The following is an 18,217-nucleotide window of genomic DNA, read 5'->3' as shown; positions in this document are numbered from 1 at the left end:
GAACTGAAACATCTTCAGTATCATTGTTTTATGGTTGACCCATGTGCTTCTATGTGTGTGTCTGCAGACCTTTGTCCGTGACCTGTAGAAGTTTTTATGCTGCTTCCCTTGTAGCTTTGCTCACTCTGCAACTTTGCTTCTTCTTCCTCTTTTCTATGTTAAGTGACACATTAAATTAATACATGTCACTGTAAAATAGCAATGAATAGTCAGATATAATTATCTATCTACTTTTAACCCACTCACTTATTTTTTTTCCTCTTTTTAATTACTGGCAGATTTTTATAATTACTTATGATGCATTAGGATCATCTTGTGCTACAGAGTTTCAATCAAACAAATGAAGTCCACAATACATCATATTCAATCAATTATAATATGCATCCCTATAATATGTATAATATGTAGCCTCTGTGTGCCCGGACCTAAATATACACAAGACTTTATAAAACATAATCTCACCTGTTCTGTAAGAGATCTACTTGGTAAATCTGGTAAACTGAATTCATGAAACAGACAAGACAGTGGCACATTTTTACCTAGACATTTAAAGCAAATACTTTGCATTAGATGCATGTGCTGCTCTGAGTTTCACCACTATCTTCTTCATTTAATTCAAGATCACAAATTTAGTCATGTCCCATGGCATTTGCAGTTTTATTGTAACTAAATATGGTAAACATCAAGTTGGTTTCATACTTTTTCAAGATTCTGTAGTGAAGAAAAACTAAATATAAAGCATTATAATTTGTTTCTCTAAAACAGCATTTCACAGTGTATGCTTGTAAATTTAGCTGTTGTTTACTCCAAAATTTACAACAAGCTTTGGCATACTACTGCAAAATCTGTTATTTACTTCTGTTTAGGTTAATGCATCTGTTGAGGTGACTACATGACAGAGACTGTGTGGATCTGTGATGGCGACCTCTGGTAAAGTGGTGACTAATTCAAGCTTAAGTCCAGAAAAAGAGTGGAGGCTATCATAGTTATTTATATGTTTGATGGATGGATGGATGGATGGATGGATGGATGGATGGATGGATGGATGGATGGATGGATGGATGGATGTTTTACTATGTAACTCATAAACCAATATTCTTGCTACCTTTTGAAGATGTTCTTTGCTGAGTAGTATTGTGTTATGCAGCTGATGGACCAATGAAACGGTTTTGCTACATCATGCATAAGTCGTGGAACTTCTACTGAGTGCAAACAACCAAAGCCATGCAGCATCTAATGCTTCATTTAGGCAATTCTGTCAATCTAGACTTACCCACGCTCACTATGTCTGGTGCATGTTTGTTCAACAGAATCACAACACAATGACTCTAAAAGACACAAATCTCTTGGTTCCCCTGAGGACAAATGTACAGGTCTTTCCACAGTGACTTCTGTAGTGTCTGTATCTTTGACAACAGTTTGTCCTTTTTCAGTATCCCTCTGAGCCATGGGGCTGGAACAATAAGAGAATAAAGGGGAAATTTTGGATATGATAAAATATTATGGATATCTAAAAGAATGCGAGCCAGCCAGCTAAAGGTTGAAATTCTTCATTTCATTGCAAAATGCATCACACTAATGCATCACAACCCAAACAAGTTAGTGTCACTAACAGTCAAAAACAAGGGCACATCAGGACTCGAGTGCCACATTCTGAAATGAAAACAGAGTCCAAAAGCAAATATTTCAAAGACGAACCTGGTGGAATAACAAAGAACTGCAAATCACACTACCTTTTCCTAACCTTTTGTCCTGAAATGAATTTGCTAGTCCTTGTTTCTTGGTGCCACGTTATTACATGGTTGCAACAATAGACTTTGAGAAATCTTTATTTTAGATGTAAAAATAGCATAGTAAAAATACTGTAGGCCATTTGAATAAAATATTATCACATGGAGAGAAATGTTCAGAGCATAAATGTTGGTCCTTTGGAAGTTGTGTTCGGGTGTTTCAAGAAAAAATATTCTTCTGAGGCAGTTTGATTATTCTGCAAGCACATTAATTGTATCTGTTATATTTATCTCATATTTTAAGAATTAATGAACACAAAAACATTCTTTAAAAAAACTGTTCAGTGTATTGTTGCGCTGACAGAATGGTTAGGTAACATGATTCCACTTTAGAATCATGACAGATGATCAACAATAGCTACCTCCTCCAAACAGATGGGTGAGGCCATCATCATTTTATATCAAGGCAGCCTCACACACAGGGAGCTCCTGCTCAGAGTATTGCAGCAGATAAATCAGTTTTCTGGGTTATTGAAAACATAAAAGTGATAGATTCAAGTGCAGAGAAGGAGGCTTCAAACATCCAGCACATCCAGTGCTGCCACCAGGGTAAAGCAAGGTCAACAAGGACAGAAGGTGAGTGTAAGTTCATCTGCAGTCACAGTGAGGCACTGATTTTCAGACAGTTGATTGGGGCAGAACACTAATCAAAGATGCCTGATATTTGTTTTATTCTCAACCACTTAAAACCATTTACCAAAATCTAAGTGATAAATACATTTATAATATGTATAGACTATTAGACTCAAATAGACTAAGTCTTGCTTTATTTCTCTTCTTCAATATTGAAAAGAACTTTTTCAGTTACTTTCATTTCAAACGCTCAAGGACTTGATACATACATTTTGGTGGATTTTGCAAGAAATTTTTAAATGTTAAAAAAGAAAAACTAAATATTTTCCCCAGTGGAGGCTTCTTGTTTCAAACAAGCATAATGTTTGAAGTGGGTGAAACATTTTGTTGCATTCATCAGATTACAGTCAGCTATGGTCTGGCCTCAAACAGCTGTTACCTTCAAACTATGAGACAAGATTAAAACCTGGTTTTCGTCTCACCACAGCGCAAGATGCACAAAGCGCTGCAGTTCGTTGGTCAAGCAAAACACAGAATATTCAGAAATGCAGAAGCTACTTATCAGTCATGGTTTAGTGCACATATACGCACCCTGCTGAAGCTTTGATGAGCTCCACTGCTGATGGTGCATTGGTTTTCTGCCCCGGTGCTGTGGATGTGTCTGTCCTCAGGCTGGCTGCTGCAGGGCCTGAACTCTGGCTCTCCTCCTCACTCAGGGTACTCAGCTGTCTCTTAAACTCTAAACACAAAGAGAGCAACAGATGAGATTTTACTACTTCGTTCAATGCGGATGATAACCATCACTAGTGTCCAGTCTCTATTTACTCTATTTAGTCTCTATGTGAAAGCATACTGACCCATGACTTGTTATTTTTTACCTGCTTCCTGTCTACTTGGGGAGATTATGACTGTTTCAAATATGTGTGGCTGGGGAGGATGAGGAGCCCCAGAGAGCAGAGGGGCAGATGAAGGACTATGACAAGTAGTTGAGCGGTTCTGTACAGTGACACTGCCATGAGGTTTCCCAGAGAAAACATATCCTGTCTCTTCCTGCTGTTTCTGATCCACAGACTGAGCTGCAGACGAACAGGATGAAGCTGGCGGGGAGGAAGAAAAGCATGGATAGAAGTGATGAGGAGATGGGAAGAAAAGTAGGGGAAAAAGTATCAACATCAAGCTAAAGTCTGAAGCAATACCAATACCATGCAGGGAGGTGTGTAGAGCAGAAGAGATTGACCTGTTAATCAATCCAGTGGGTTTGTCAGCAACTAGCCAGCAATTTGTCCCATTTTTCACAAAGCGGTAAATAGGTTGTATAATGTAAAATTAACATTCAATACATACTGAATTTCACTGTATATTCCTGTTATTGGTAGCTCCATGGCAACATGAAAACAGCCTTGTTTATTATTTCTGAATTCACAGGCAGACCAATGAAGTTGTTCTGTTTAGAATAGAAAGACAACATTTTTATCTCATAACCTCCCAAACCTCAATATCAATGACGGTGGGAAAGATCAGCAATTCTTTTCGAACACATTAGTCAGCAGTCACTCAGGTCCCAGCGTGCATTATGCCACTTTGCAAATATTAGGAGATTAACAGAATGTTTTAGTAATCCTAGGCATTAAATTTCATCTAGACTACTAAACAGGCTACATCAGGCAGGGACAATCACAAATAAATTAGTGATTCAAGTGCAGGTAAATTTAGACAAAATTAATTAAAGCAAAAGATATTTCATCTACTGCACATCCCACTAACAACACACACTAAAAGCCTGGAGAGACTTAGGTTACAGCATTACGTATTTCTATTCCCTGCTCTTTGTGCACCACCACAACTTCTCCTGGATGACTCGCAGAAAGACGCAAAAACTTAGGCGAGAGGGCCGGCTGTGCTAGAGGGGCCTGAAATTTAGGAGGCTTCCATTCAGTCTGCCAGGAAGCTGGAAAAGAAGAGCAGGAAAATGGTGGGAAGACACATAAATAGCATAAGGTGAAAACACCCAATTCTCTACTGCGTCTTCATCCTTTTACCTCTCTCGCAGGCAGATGGAAGACTTGTGGGCTTAGTGAGGGTACAGCCCAACTCCACCATTGAGGTGGGTCGATCTTTGGGCTGCCTGGAAGTGGGAGGTATAGGAGGGAAGGTTCTTAGAGGAACTAAGGATGAGGAGCAGAAAGAGGGAAAAAGAAATCTCTGTGGATTCCAGAAAACATAACAGGCTTATCCATAAAAAAGTGTGCAGTAAGAGAAACTGCTCAAAAGAGCCCATGTTTACATGGGACACTTCCTTTATGGTTACGAGGACATTTGAATAATGTTTGGACATGCCAATGACTTTAAACTTGAATATTAATTGATTCTTAAGTACCGTATGTCAAAAAACTAAGAGCAACCCTGATTGGTAATGCACCCAAGCATTGACAGATATATTAATGGAGGGCAGTAAAAAAAAAAAAAAAAAACTGGGATTCTTAGGTAAAGCCTAACAAGTCTTTCAGAAGGTACAGCAATTGGAGAAACTAACAGAGCCGTTTTCTCATCTACAGAATGTTTTCTTGCTGCCTGGGAATCAAGCTGCCCTGGAACTGCAGACCCCAGCAGAATGTCCTGCTCCAGTCAGCTCCAGACAGTCTACCTGGACACGGTTCCTCGGAAACATAGATGACCTATCCAAGTAAGAGGTTTTGTGACTGGGCATTGTTATTATAACAATTGAGTGGAACTGAGCTCCTGAACACAACCCAGTCTTTACCAAATGTCTGTAGAAGTCTTTAAAAGCTCAAATTGTCCACAGAATGTAAAAGATGCAAAAATTCCTTCTTAAATGGAACATTTCACAAGAAATACATCTGAGACAAAAGGATACAGTAAGGGGTGAGATTCGCTAAAAGTAGGTCTAGTCTTAGCTTAAATATATGCAAATTCTTTGCTGCGTATGGCTTAGATTTAGGTTCCAACTGATGCTGCTTAACAAACCTGTGTGTGATCTGTCAGAGAAAGCAGGGAGGTGTGGAGATGGATCAGATGAAGACAGAGAAGAGGTAGAGCAGGCTTTAGAAGGGACGAGTGTAGAGAAATACCGGGCCACCACACCATCAGAGGAGCAGGCATCATTGTGGAAGCTGTGGGGCCTTCGCAGGGCTAAAATTAATGGAAAATGATAAGAGTATTTTCCAGAAGGTACTGTAGAAAATATCAAAAAAAGAATTTAGAAGTGAATATAAAACACACATGGTGTTAGGGGCAAACTAAACCTGCCTGTAATGTATTTCAGTGGGGAACTTATAATTCCACTGGTGGGTTTTTTTTAAGCACAAAACCAGGAAAATAAATACAAGCATATTTATTTTCCGGTGTCTAAGTGACGTTAAACAACTTTTACTTTACAATGGCATGCAGACCATTTAAAAAAATTCTAGATCCTTCAGGTCTTATCTGTTTTCTTCCTCCTGCCTTTATCTTAATAATGACTCAGAGCAAATTGTGAATTGTCAGCTTTAGAAATGTATCTTAATAAGCTACTGATTACTACAACTGTTGTGTGGTGAGGTTGGATCTTTCACGCTGCGATGGTTACCCCAGTCAATTCATAACACTGATGAAAAAACTGTTTTACATGTTTAAGGTGGATTGAAGAACATTAATCTTGATGAATGAAAGGAGGAGACACTAATGAAAAATAAAAATTGTATTTTTTTGTCATTTCATTAAATCCAAAACAACAACCCAAAACCTTCCTGTGTTTCTGTCTGTTTAACATGTTACATTTTCTCTGGCTGCTATAGAAAATCTTTCGTTTCAAGCATAGTTCCCAATTATTCATCAATCTGCGACTTTATCCTTCTGCCCAATAATCTCATCTAATTTCTGGGTGTGACCCAGAGACAGCTCAGCACGGCCACAGGACGGCCGCAGCTGTCAGTGCACGTCTTGGCAACAACATCCCATCACCCAAATAAACCAGGTGTCATGTGACCTGCAGGTGCAGCCTTGGCTTCCTACTGATCTGACCTTCCACGTTTCATGACACAGAGGTTGTGTTGATAACAGTTTTGAACTGGCTACCACACCAGACCGTCTGAGGTCTAACGGAACAAATCTCTGAAGTTGACAAAAGTCACAAAACACTTAGCATGACCTTTCCTTGTATTCTCTTTCATAGTGCGTGTCAAAGTTTTTTGAGTCTTGTGCATGAGTGTCGATATTAATATTTACACTCATGGGTATGCATTTGGCAGATGCTTTCATCCAAAGCAACTTGCCACCGAGGATATAACAATGCAGTCAATATCAAAGCTAATTAGAAGGAAGAGCACAGTCAGACATGACTATGTAAAGACAGTGTCAGCACAACCAGGGGAGCCGAGGATTACAGGGCAGGAGATCATCTCTGAAGAGCTGCATCGGTCCAGTTCACAACAATTGTCAAGGCTAGCTTTACTGCTGAGACGTTTATCCAGCTTTACTGTAATGATAAGAGCCAGAGAGCTGACTGAGGTCACCAGAAAGAAGACTATAGCAGTTTATCAGTCCGGTTTAGAAAGCTCTTAAAACTAACTGAAATCACTCTTTCCAACAGAACAGAAAACATCAAGACAACTGCCAACATGCCAAAGTCTGCCTGTCCCAGCAAGTTCACCCAGAAGACTCATCACAGGATAATAATAAAACTTTCCAAAAAAACATCAAATGTCATGACAGGACTTACAGAAGGCACTTGAGACTTTTCTTATGAGAAGAAAACTTTTGCTCTCAAAGAAACACATTAAGGGCAGGAGATGGTAGAATGTAAACTAAGATAAAGACCAAATGTAGCAGCTCCCCAGCATTTGAATTACTCAGCCAGTCTCCACGGGTAAATTTAGCAACTTATTTTCTTTGATGAAGATCAACCATGATCATCACAGTCGCCACAATTACCTCAGTCACAGTGAAAAATAAAACATATACAAATATTAGAATATAAAACATGAACACATCTTGAGAGTTCAAGTCATTCATTGGCACAATGATTCACCTGCTTTTGATTAGGTTCATCCAACTGGCCAGTTGGATGAACTTTAACTGTCCTCAAATTCCACGTCAGTTTTATGGCTTAGTGACTGAGATTTTAGGGGAGCGTTTTGTAATGGTCCACAGAGAAAAGAGTCAGAAAATGAGGCCTAATAATTAGTAAAACAATTGCTAGAATAGTGATTTTTTTGTTTTTTTCACTTTTGGCAGCCCTACTTAAAATCCTCTGCCCGTAAAGACAGAAGCACGAACAAAGGGCTAGGAGTTTCTGGGCAGATACCTGATCTGGAAGTTGACTGAAAGATTTTTGGAAGTACTGGAGGAAGAGCATGTGTAAAAGCCAGCCCTGAGCTGGCATGAGGTGAAGGCCGACCCGTTTGGGTGGGGCTTGGTGGTTGCATGTGGGTTTGCAGGAAGACGAGTGGATCTGAAGGACCTTCAGGTTCAAATAAGGGAGCATGTATGGAGGAAATGCCAGAGGACTTTATCCTGTCCATCCCGACGGTTACTGAGTGAAACATAAAAGACGAGATGCAGGAGGGACAAGGTGAAAGGGAAGTAGGAGGTTTAATGGACAAAAGTGAGAGATTGGAATGAGGCAGAAAACAAAACAGAGACAGTTCACAAAATGAAGGGACACGTATGTCAATGAAAATGAAGACAGCACATTTTATATGACAAGGATGTAAAGAAGGAGACTGCAGAGTGAACAGAACATTACCTCTGGGGCCCGATTGACTTTCAGGCCTCCCAGTCACATCTTGTTCACTCACACTGCAGGAAGCTGGGGGAGGGAGGTAGCATAAGACGAAGATACGGAACAGCAGAGGGAAGAAATAAAAGAAAGGAGCAGTAGTTTCACCAGAATAAATAAAAGCAGAAAAAAAAGTCATACGAGGGGAAGCAAGGCTCAAAAGAAGCAGAAAGATCAGGAGAATCCTGACCTCTGACCTTACAGCTTCCACACCTTACAGCCTAACCTGGTTGTAAACCCAGACTGCAAACACTCCTTTATTTTCACTTTAAACTTACTTCATAAGTTGTAATTTAGAGAGAAATGAAAGGTAAGATAACACACTTTGGAGCCTTACCTGAATCAAAAATCAAACAAAACACACAATGAAACATTTTGCTACAGCTAGCAAACCCTGAGAACAGCTGTACTCTGTGCTTGCTAATAATGTTCAGAACATTAAACAGGAGTGGATCTCTATGGCTTTTACTACAGAATAACACATTCTAATTCCTCCTTTTTTTAAATTAGAAACCAGACGGGAAAAAGATTAGCATCATATAATAGCACCAACTCAAAACTGTGCAGTGTTACCAGCAACATGGATGCTCTGTCCAGTTCCAAAGATGACTCGTCTCTCTTCGCCTGCCTCATCATCGCTGTCATTAAAGTCATCCAGGTTGCCTACGTCACTCTGTTTCATGCTCATTAAGCTGGCCAAACTTTGCATGTCCTCATCCCTGGAGAAAGAGGAGAGCAAATCCACAGGAATCACTACTCTCATCACACATGGACAAACACACCACCAGCTGTGTAAAGGATCTGTCCATTGGACATGCAGAGTTTCTACCAGGTCAGATAGGTGAAGTTCAGTTTCCTAGGATTTTACAAAATGTGCCTCTGAGGTACAAAGGTAAATACTGACATAATATCAAACTTACGTAGCTTTTCCCTCCTTGAGGAAGATGCATGACAAGTTGAGTATGAGCGTGGCTTCCACCACTTTCACAGACAGTGGCTTGAGCTTCAGTGTTATGTTGTATTGAGCTGAGGCGGCACTGGCGTACTTCTTCATATTAACATCAGCTGATGCTAAAACTTTCCTACGGCCTTTTGTCTCCTGAAAGAATGCACAAAGACATTAAGTTGGCAAACAAATTCTTTCTTTCTTGAGATAAATTGAGTCAAAACAAGACAACCCCTGACACATACCCAGACAGAAAGGATTATTTTAAGTAAAATTCTATTTGTGTAGCCCCTCTCAAGATAGCATCAATATCTTAAAATCCACTCACTAATGAACCGGGAGCCAATGAAGTTACATTAGAAGTGGAGTTTTGAAGATTCAGTCAGGAGCCTGGCAGCAGCCTTCTGCCAGACTGATGGGGAGGTTTTGGTTAGACGAGTGAAAAGTGCTTTGCAATAATCAGAATGAGACGAAGCAAAAGCTCGAATTAAGATTTTCTTTTCTGGATGAGAGGCAATAGGGTTATGTTTGGCATTATTTTGCAGGTAGAAACAACAACGGACCAGACTTGACATGATATTCCAGGGCAAAACCTGAATCGAAGGTTATCTCAAGGTTTGAAATGTAGAAGCCAACAGCAGAAGAAACTGTCTGGCAAAGGCAAAGAGGATATGGAAAATCTTTCATGGACATAACCCATAATATGCTGAACTTAGTAACTCTACCTGCGTATGTATTTTCCTTACGAATGAGGCACCACTAAATGGGGAGGTAAACAGGCTTTCCAAAAGCCTGAGATTTATTGCCAAGAAGAATTGTGATAACAAAGAAATAATCTACCAAATACAAATTACCTCACTTTTTTACTTTAAATGTTACTTTGCCAAATGTTTCCATTGTCAAATACTGAAAGCACAGCTGCCTCATTTAATTTGTCCATAGACACAGGAATTTTGAATTTTCTCACTAGCTAAGAGACACAAAATGTACACTTTGTTTTATTTACTTTTGAAGATGCCCTCATAGCAAAAGGCTTTAAAAGCTGAACCGGTGTTGTAGTCACTGACCAAGATGACTCAGTTTTCAATTCTGATCTACAGTATTTTTCCCAGTTGGAAACAACCAACCTGAGCCAAGGGGAATGTGTTAGAGCTATCAATCATCAATCAACTGCGTGTATGTGGTGCTCACACCGTCCCCCGTTCAGCATGTTCAAGCTCAAGATTGCTGGTGTGCTGTAGCTGTGCTAATGGTGAAGAAACAACTGGACTTTACAGCCAAACTGCCTCAATGCTTACTAGCCTGCATATTCACAGCAGGCTTCACTATCTCTGTTACGTTACGCTCTCTTGTAGCGTAGCAGAGAGCACGTGGAAGGGTGTGAGCGTGTTTAACAATGTAATAAATAATGAACTTACATTTTCAATGACAAAAGTCCAATCTTTGTCCTCAAACTCTTCAGCAGTAGGTTCCTGTTGGTCAACAAAGCATGGAAGCTGTCTGTTAGGTAAATGACTCATAAATGCAACAAAATTGTCATTATGTAAGTTAAATACTTTCTAAGTACAAAATAAATTCATACCTTGAAGAGAGTCACAGTGATGTTTAAACTCTCTGGAACCTGCCAAATGATCAGGCCTCTGTATGGGTTCTTTATACCAGGCTGCCAGCTGTGGAGCTAACAGAAAAGAGCAACGGAGAACTCAATATATGAAAAACTTTATATATTCCCTTTACAAGGAATATGTAATGAATGTGAAGCTCCATTCATTACTACATGGAACTTGACATAGACCTCTGGAGGACACTATTTTTAGAGAATAAATTTAAATTACATTACTACATTTAGACAATTTAACTGATTCCTAACATTAACCCTAACCTTGGTACTGTGACGTCTGTTTCTTCTGATCCACATCACCCTCAGTTTGTCTGGTTGCCTAAGTGACAACAAATAAAAACACACAGTACAAATGTAATTTAGATATAAAATACATTGACATTACAACAGGCATTAATTTGTACATTAGTATGTAGTAAATATGCAATTTTACATTAATTAATGCATTAACTCTTACCTTACATCAGCGTACCATTAAGCTAACCCTAAGCACATTACAATGCTGCATTGTTATGAGTTTGTAATTCAGGCTGTCAAACAATAACAATTGTAATCTGACAAATCATAGGGTTTCTGTGAATTAATCCTGATTAATTCATTATTTATTTAAAAAATGAACTGAGTTAATGAGTTCTAAACATCTTTGATGCTTTTGTATTTACCATTGTTCATATTTTTTATTTGTTCGTGGCAGCGTAGCGTTGCTTCAGTTGCAAATAGTTGCATGTTAAAAAGTGCTTTGCTACAGTGTTTTGTTGACAACAGTAAAATCATTTTGTTATTCTCCCTATGCTCTCAGCGCTGCTCTGCTGCGGGGCTGCAGCAGCACAGAGCAGGACGGGAGAGGAGAGAGAGTGGAGCTGCTTTCAGAGATTACTTTTATAAGAAACAGGAGTCCCACAGAGAAACAGCTGAAACGGAGAAGGAAATAATGTTCAAACTTCATATTAGCCCTGGAGCTAACTGTTTTTAAAAAATTAACTGCATTAAAAGAACGGGAATTAAGATATTCATTTTGTCACCTGTGTTTGTAACATATTATGAAATTATTTAAACAAAATGTGGACTATTTCATTACTACATGGCAGCAACATTTAGGTCACTTAAGTGATATTTTACATTAATTAATGCATTGTTGTTTCACAGCAGTGAGAACAGAAAACGTCCTGTTTAAAGTTTGACATAGGACATGTAGGGAAGACAATCGTGGAAGAATATATTCTTCTGGGACCAAACACGCCCAACAACCTGTATTTGTGTCTATGATGGAAAAATACAACACTATGAAACATGGTGGTTGGTAGCATCATTCCCCGGGATGAATTTAGAACAATTTAACTTAAGAATGGAATTGCTGTTCTTAAATAATTTTGTTTCATCGAAGATTACGGTTAGCTTTATTTAATTTATTTTATCACTGGCTTTCATTAAGCTGCTGTATTACATCATGGTTTTAGTTTACATGACAGGCAGCTTGTAAATATATATATATATATATATAAATGGTTTGCCGTCTGCAATGTCGTTACTGTAAACAAGTTATTATTTAGCGGTTAATCGGGACAAAATACGTTGTTTTGTGGGCTTTTTTGTCCCTATACTTTAAAATATCTTAGTTTAATAACAATCTATATTACTAAACCTTGCTGAGTAGATGTTGGTAGTGATACTATGTGAGATTGAAGCTGTGTAATAGCGGTGTAATATTAGCGTACATGAATCATATCCTATCATTTCAGGTGCACAGTGACCTGTGCAGTTTGGTGAACACGTTGTGGCTGCGCTGCATTTAATAAAGTCTGTCATACAACGTATTAATGCGCAAAAAAGAGTTGCAGAGATCTGTATTTGTCTTTAATTTAATTCCAATACAAACCTGTTTCCCCTGTCTGATACTGTTTTATTCTTACAAATGCCTCTGTATTTAAAATATTTTAACAGGTAGGATATTCTAATAAGATGATTAGTACATATAGCTATAGCTTTTCATTTTAAATGGGTGATCTTTTTGTGGTTTTGTCAAAGATATAAATTGTTCCAACGCTAAGCTAAGTATAACTCCTAAGCTTCCACTTCAGTCCCGTCACTCAAATAATGTTATCCAATATATTTAACATTAACACTATCCACTATAAGGGCTGCACAGTGGCGCAGTTGGTAGAGCTGTTGCCTTGCAGCAAGAAGGTCCTGGGTTCGATTCCCGGCCGGGGTCTTTCTGCATGGAGTTTGCATGTTCTCCCTGTGCATGCGTGGGTTCTCTCCGGGTTCTCCAGCTTCCTCCCACAGTCCAAAAACATGACTGTCAGGTTAATTGGTTTCTCTAAATTCTCCCTAGGTGTGAGTGTGTGTGTGCATGGTTGTTTGTCTTGTAAGTCTTTGTGTTGCCCTGCGACAGACTGGCGACCTGTCCAGGGTGACCCCGCCTCTCGCCCGGAACGCAGCTGGAGATAGGCACCAGCAACCCTCCCGACCCCATTTAGGGAAGAAGGGTGTAAGAAAATGGATGGATGGATGGACAATCCACTATAGTTTTCTGTTTGTAAACATGATGGTAGGAGTTTTGGATGCGTAGCACAAACAGATAGACTTAGCTATCCGTGCTATGGTAGGAAAATCTGACGAGATAGCACTGATAGTCAGAACACCTGCCTTAACTGGAGACTTGGCAGGTAATGAGTCACACATAAGCAATGCTGAGAAACGTCATCCATCAACTTGCTATATCAACTCCTGACTCGCCACCAGGGGGCGTGTCTGAATGAGACCTGAGTCTGTGACGTAGCTCTCAACCAAGATGTACTGATGGAACCAATAAGAACATTCTACTACAGTGGCCATCTTTCAATTCAAAGAGGGCAGCTCTGAGATAGTTTAAGGCATACATTGCTGAATAAAACAAATTTACGTGAAAATGTAATGTCTGAATTAATGATTAATTGAGAACGTGCTGTGAGTACTTTGACGAGTCCTTATGAAATTCAAAGATGATGTATGAATGTTAACAAAATAATGAACAAAGAAGTACCAATAACACACATAACGAATCAGAGTGTAGATGCAACAGAAATAAGTGAGCAATGTGTTGGACTACCTGCAACCTGTTGATGGATCTTAGCACCATCTCACCCTAGGTGGGTTGGAGGGTGGATGGATGGACACTGTATGTGTCCATACAGTGCACACATACTCCATCCAGTATGTGTGCACTGGATGGAGCAGTGCACACATACTGTAATAAATAAAAAGTAACCCCAGAGAAACAGCGAGGCAGACTTGTAAAGCTCCCACTGTGAACCTTTGGAAGTATGCCACGGTTCCCTGGGTAAGAGGTCCCACACCCCATGGAAACAACAGCTGATGTTTATATTCCAAAAACAAACGCGGAAGTAATGGCCACGCAGGAGAGAAGTACCCATTTGTCAACATGCTGACATCATCTGAGTAGTACTCTGAGGAAAATACGCAGATCCAACAATACATTCTTTCATTCTAGTTAGAACTACTTTCTATTCAGTCACTGAGGGAAACTAAATGACCAAGACTGAGTCTAGAGTCAAGAAGTGCGTTTTACCCCGCAAACATTTCGCTGTCATCTGGTGCATTATTATTCAAAAGCTCCAATTTCCGCCTCGCTTGTAAAAGTGTGGGACAGTAAGGAGAACAGATCCATGTATCCACTTCAGACTTTCGGATGAAGCGGCTAATGGATCCCTAAAGCCTGGCTGCTCTGGTGACTACGGAGTGCTTCGGGTGGAGTCCCTGCATCCCTTTCTGGTTACGTCTGTCAGTCAGTCCCTTTAATGTGTGTTGAATAGAACCAGGCACACTGAGAGGAACGGATAATCTGCACTATGTCCTCTGTTTAACAAATACCAACCTTAATACACTTACCATTTATCTGTGCATTCTATTACGAGTTCTTGAAAGGAGGCAACAAACTGGAACTTTGACGCCCTCTTCCCGACTCGCTGGAGTCTTTTCCAGACTGAAGTCATGTCTGAGTCGATAGTTCCCGCAAAGAGGCGATTCAGAGCGGCATTACAGCGCAGAGGGCGCAGACCCCCGCTGCTTCACCGCGGGGACGAAGGACAGCGACTCACCGGTGTCCAAAGACACACGCGCCTCGGGCAAGTCTGGGTTCGCATCAAGCTAGCGCAGGATAATTGGAGCACGCGCGTCGATGACTTTCAAAATAAAGTTATTGTTGGAGCGTTTGTCCTAACGTGAGGTATCACACACAGCGGTATTTTGGAGGTAGCGACTTAGGACGTAAGCACACAGTCATGTCAGTAGCTCGTCAAGAACACCAATATGGTGTTCTATAAGCTTTGAGGGTTATTATATTAACCTTCAATTGTTATTATTATTATTATTATTATTATTATTATTATTATTATTATTATTATTATTATTATTATTATTATTATTATTATTATTATTATTATTATTATTATTATTATTATAGTCACAATGTTATTGAATATCCGCACTTCCTGTCCTCCCATGCAGCTGTGTAACTTGACTTTTCTATCATGCGCTTTACAAGTCACACATATTGTAACTTCCCGTTGTGCAGGAGTATGTAATAATGAAACTGGGGCGTTATGCGAATTTCTAAATTAGTACCATAAAACAGAAAACAAAAAAAGACACAATGATAACGGATCTTATATGGATAAAACAATGACAAAATGTCTGTTGAATAGTAATACTTTCTGGTTTAGCTTCTCTTTACAGGGTCGGTGTTTTGTGTACACAGATTAAATCAGTAAGTATATAATTAGAAACGTTTATGATGGTTCCATTCATAAAAAATGTCTTGCTAAAGATAATTGGAACTAAACCAGAACAAATGACAGGGCCCTCACATAAATAGTGCTTAGAGGAGCCAAACAGAGGTTAGTAAATTTCCATGATGCTTTGCTGAGGGTTATTATAAAGCAGTGAATTCAAAAACAGAAATTATCTCTGAGCCAGTCTCAGAGCATTTCCCCTGTCATGAGTCCAGTGTCAGCTTCAGGGACTTTTTCCGGTCAACACTGAGTTTATTTTTATCTCTCCACATTATCCTGAGCAGCTGGGAACATACTGCTGCTTCTGAGTATACAAGAGATAAACAATGAACATGCACTTATAATATCTCTTAACTCAGAATCATACATCTTTCTTTAGGTTTACAAAGTAAAGTCTCCTGAGAGAGATCATAAGATATTGGCCGTCTTTGTAAAGGTTATACCATTTAAAAGTTCTATACTAACTTTTAAACCTTTTTGATGCATTTTTTTTATCAGTGTTTGACTTACTCCATCTTTGCTTATTATTGCTGCAATACAAGTTGGTGATTAATTGTCCATGTTTTACCTGCCATCATACAGGAACTAAGGCAGTTATAACAAACAGCTGATGAACCACACATTCATAGAGCCATCATAAAGTACAAGGATAGTAGAAAATAGCTTAACATTTATCAGAAAAAGAGCAACACTGACATACATATAGACTGAACTATGTGTACATCTAAAAATACATTTAAAACTGGTTTTATTTCTATTTTTGCTTTTCTTCAAATGATCCATAACCCACCTATTCCTATTGGTGCACTTGGTGTGACCTTTAAAACCAAATTTCTAGATTTTTTTTTATCCCAAAATAATAAATAAAAACATTTAATGATGTTGTGCAAATAATCATTTCACATTATACCTGCATTCAATTCCTTAACATAAGCTCAGGGGACAAAAGGCCTTTTTATCCATCCATCCATCCATCCATCCATCCATCCATCCATCCATCCATCCATCCATCCATCCATCCATCCATCCATCCATCCATCCATCCATCCATCCATCCATCCATCCATCCCTCCATCCATCCATCCATCCATCCATCCATCCATCCATCCATCCATCCATCCATCCATCCATCCATCCATCCATCCACATAAGCTCAGGGGACAAAATGCCTTTTTAACAATACATTTAAAACTGGGTGTATAATTTCTGTTTACAGTGCTTCTTTTTTGTTTTCTTTTTTTCTTCCCAGATCTAATGGCTTTTATTTGATAGTCAGATGGGAGAGCAGATTGTGGAACATATCTACATAGAAATACTATGTTGATACATTCCAAGTGAAGTGAAGGATAATATAATCCTCTGGTAATCAGCCTGTATGCATCATAGTATTTATAATTCTGGAATATTCACAAAAGCATAATTACTGTTGATCTTAAGTCACACTGTCTGGTCCAAGTGCACATTTTCCCAGTAAACAGCCTTTTCCCTTTGCTATGAGGTTGTTAGTGAGGGACCAAATCCCCTGTGAATGTCCCTCCTTTCTGCTCTTCTCCAAACACGTTTTTATGCTTCCTCACTCAGAAGCAGCTACAACTGGGCTGCAGAAAATCCTGCAAACAAGAAACAAAAAAGACCAGAGAAGAAGAAGTGTTCCAGCTCAGTCTTTATGAGATTCTGGTTTTTTGGCCATCTTATACTCTGGTCAGTTTATTTCCCAGTTGTTCTTTCTGCAATTCTAACAGGATTGAGTGTTATTAGACTGTAGTTATACTTATTGTCTAATGGTTATTGTGTGAGTGTTTACTGTCAAAATTATTCCCAAATATATTCCTATTACTTCCTCTCATGTGAAATTTGGGTAGTTATCAACAGTTGTTGATAACTACCCAAGTAAAAGACATATCAAAACAAATCGGAATACATTTCTCCACAAATTATTTTATGAAGCAACAAACATGCACTGAGAAAGATGATCAAAAAGGCCCAGAAAGTCAAGAAGCCATCTGAAGTCTGCCAGTCTTTACAAATCATTCTGTCTGCAACGTGCAAATGAGTATCAACTAATGGCCAAGAAAAAAAATAATCTTATGATTATTGAGGAGTGACAGAGGAGTTTGAAGAATCATCAACTTACGAAGCCAATGAGCTTCATAAGTAAAGCACTCAACCACTTCTATGTGTTCTCACTGCACAAGACTCCACTGCTGGAGACAAACCATGTTGAGGTTTGTTTAATATTTGCTGTAGATTTGGACAAACCAGCGAAACGCTATTCGAACAGGAATCTGTGCTCTGACTGACATGTTGATGTGGGAGTTCAGCCATTTTATTGCAGGATGTTGAGCAGGGATGAACTCATCTAAAAGTCCCAGGATAGTGTCCTTCCCACAGAGCTGTCCAATATACTCTTTCTTTTTTCCAACTGTATCCCAGCGGAGCCTGTAAAAGAGCCTCATCGATAGAGAATGAAGGAGCAGTGATTGACTTTTTGACAGCCGGGAAGCCCCAAACAAAACAACCACTATTAAGTTTCCTCAGAAGTAAACGATTTTACTTCTGAGTACTTCTGATTATCTTTTTGATCATAGGAACTGATCCAAAAGATAATCAGTTCCTATGGACTGATTATCTTTTTGATCTGTCTTTGGAGGAATCTAACAACAAATTACAGGACCTCTTTGGAGAGTAAACTACAGAGCAACATGCAGTTGAGATTAG

General features: G+C 39.2%; 1 protein-coding gene across 13 annotated transcripts in view; it reads right to left on the bottom strand.

Moving 5' to 3' along the window:
- The window catches only part of ehbp1l1a (EH domain binding protein 1-like 1a), a 30,318-nt gene extending 15,469 nt beyond the window's left edge, over window positions 1-14,849 (bottom strand). For 4 of the 13 annotated variants that reach the window (XM_044097864.1, XM_044097866.1, XM_044097868.1 and 1 more), the window contains exons 1-14: window positions 14,598-14,843; window positions 10,968-11,025; window positions 10,668-10,763; window positions 10,504-10,557; window positions 9,060-9,238; window positions 8,713-8,858; window positions 8,107-8,169; window positions 7,666-7,893; window positions 5,349-5,513; window positions 4,403-4,528; window positions 4,171-4,311; window positions 3,242-3,460; window positions 2,955-3,102; window positions 1,274-1,453 (exon numbers count right to left, since the gene is read on the bottom strand). In XM_044097864.1, coding sequence (XP_043953799.1) covers window positions 1,274-1,453; window positions 2,955-3,102; window positions 3,242-3,460; window positions 4,171-4,311; window positions 4,403-4,528; window positions 5,349-5,513; window positions 7,666-7,893; window positions 8,107-8,169; window positions 8,713-8,858; window positions 9,060-9,238; window positions 10,504-10,557; window positions 10,668-10,763; window positions 10,968-11,025; window positions 14,598-14,701 — 1,907 coding nt within the window. In that variant the 5' untranslated portion in view covers window positions 14,702-14,843. Of the gene's footprint in view, window positions 1-1,273; window positions 1,454-2,954; window positions 3,103-3,241; window positions 3,461-4,170; window positions 4,312-4,402; window positions 4,529-5,348; window positions 5,514-7,665; window positions 7,894-8,106; window positions 8,170-8,712; window positions 8,859-9,059; window positions 9,239-10,503; window positions 10,558-10,667; window positions 10,764-10,967; window positions 11,026-14,597 lie in introns of all 13 variants that reach the window. The other 9 variants (XR_006368799.1, XM_044097873.1, XM_044097867.1 and 6 more) reach the window with 9 other exon arrangements.
- Between the last annotated feature and the right edge of the window lie 3,368 nt (window positions 14,850-18,217).

This window comes from Gambusia affinis, linkage group LG18 (genome assembly GCF_019740435.1).
Source record: "Gambusia affinis linkage group LG18, SWU_Gaff_1.0, whole genome shotgun sequence".
NCBI lineage: Eukaryota > Metazoa > Chordata > Actinopteri > Cyprinodontiformes > Poeciliidae > Gambusia > Gambusia affinis.
Note: the sequence above shows the minus strand (reverse complement) of the source record. Positions and strands in the feature narration are given on the sequence as shown.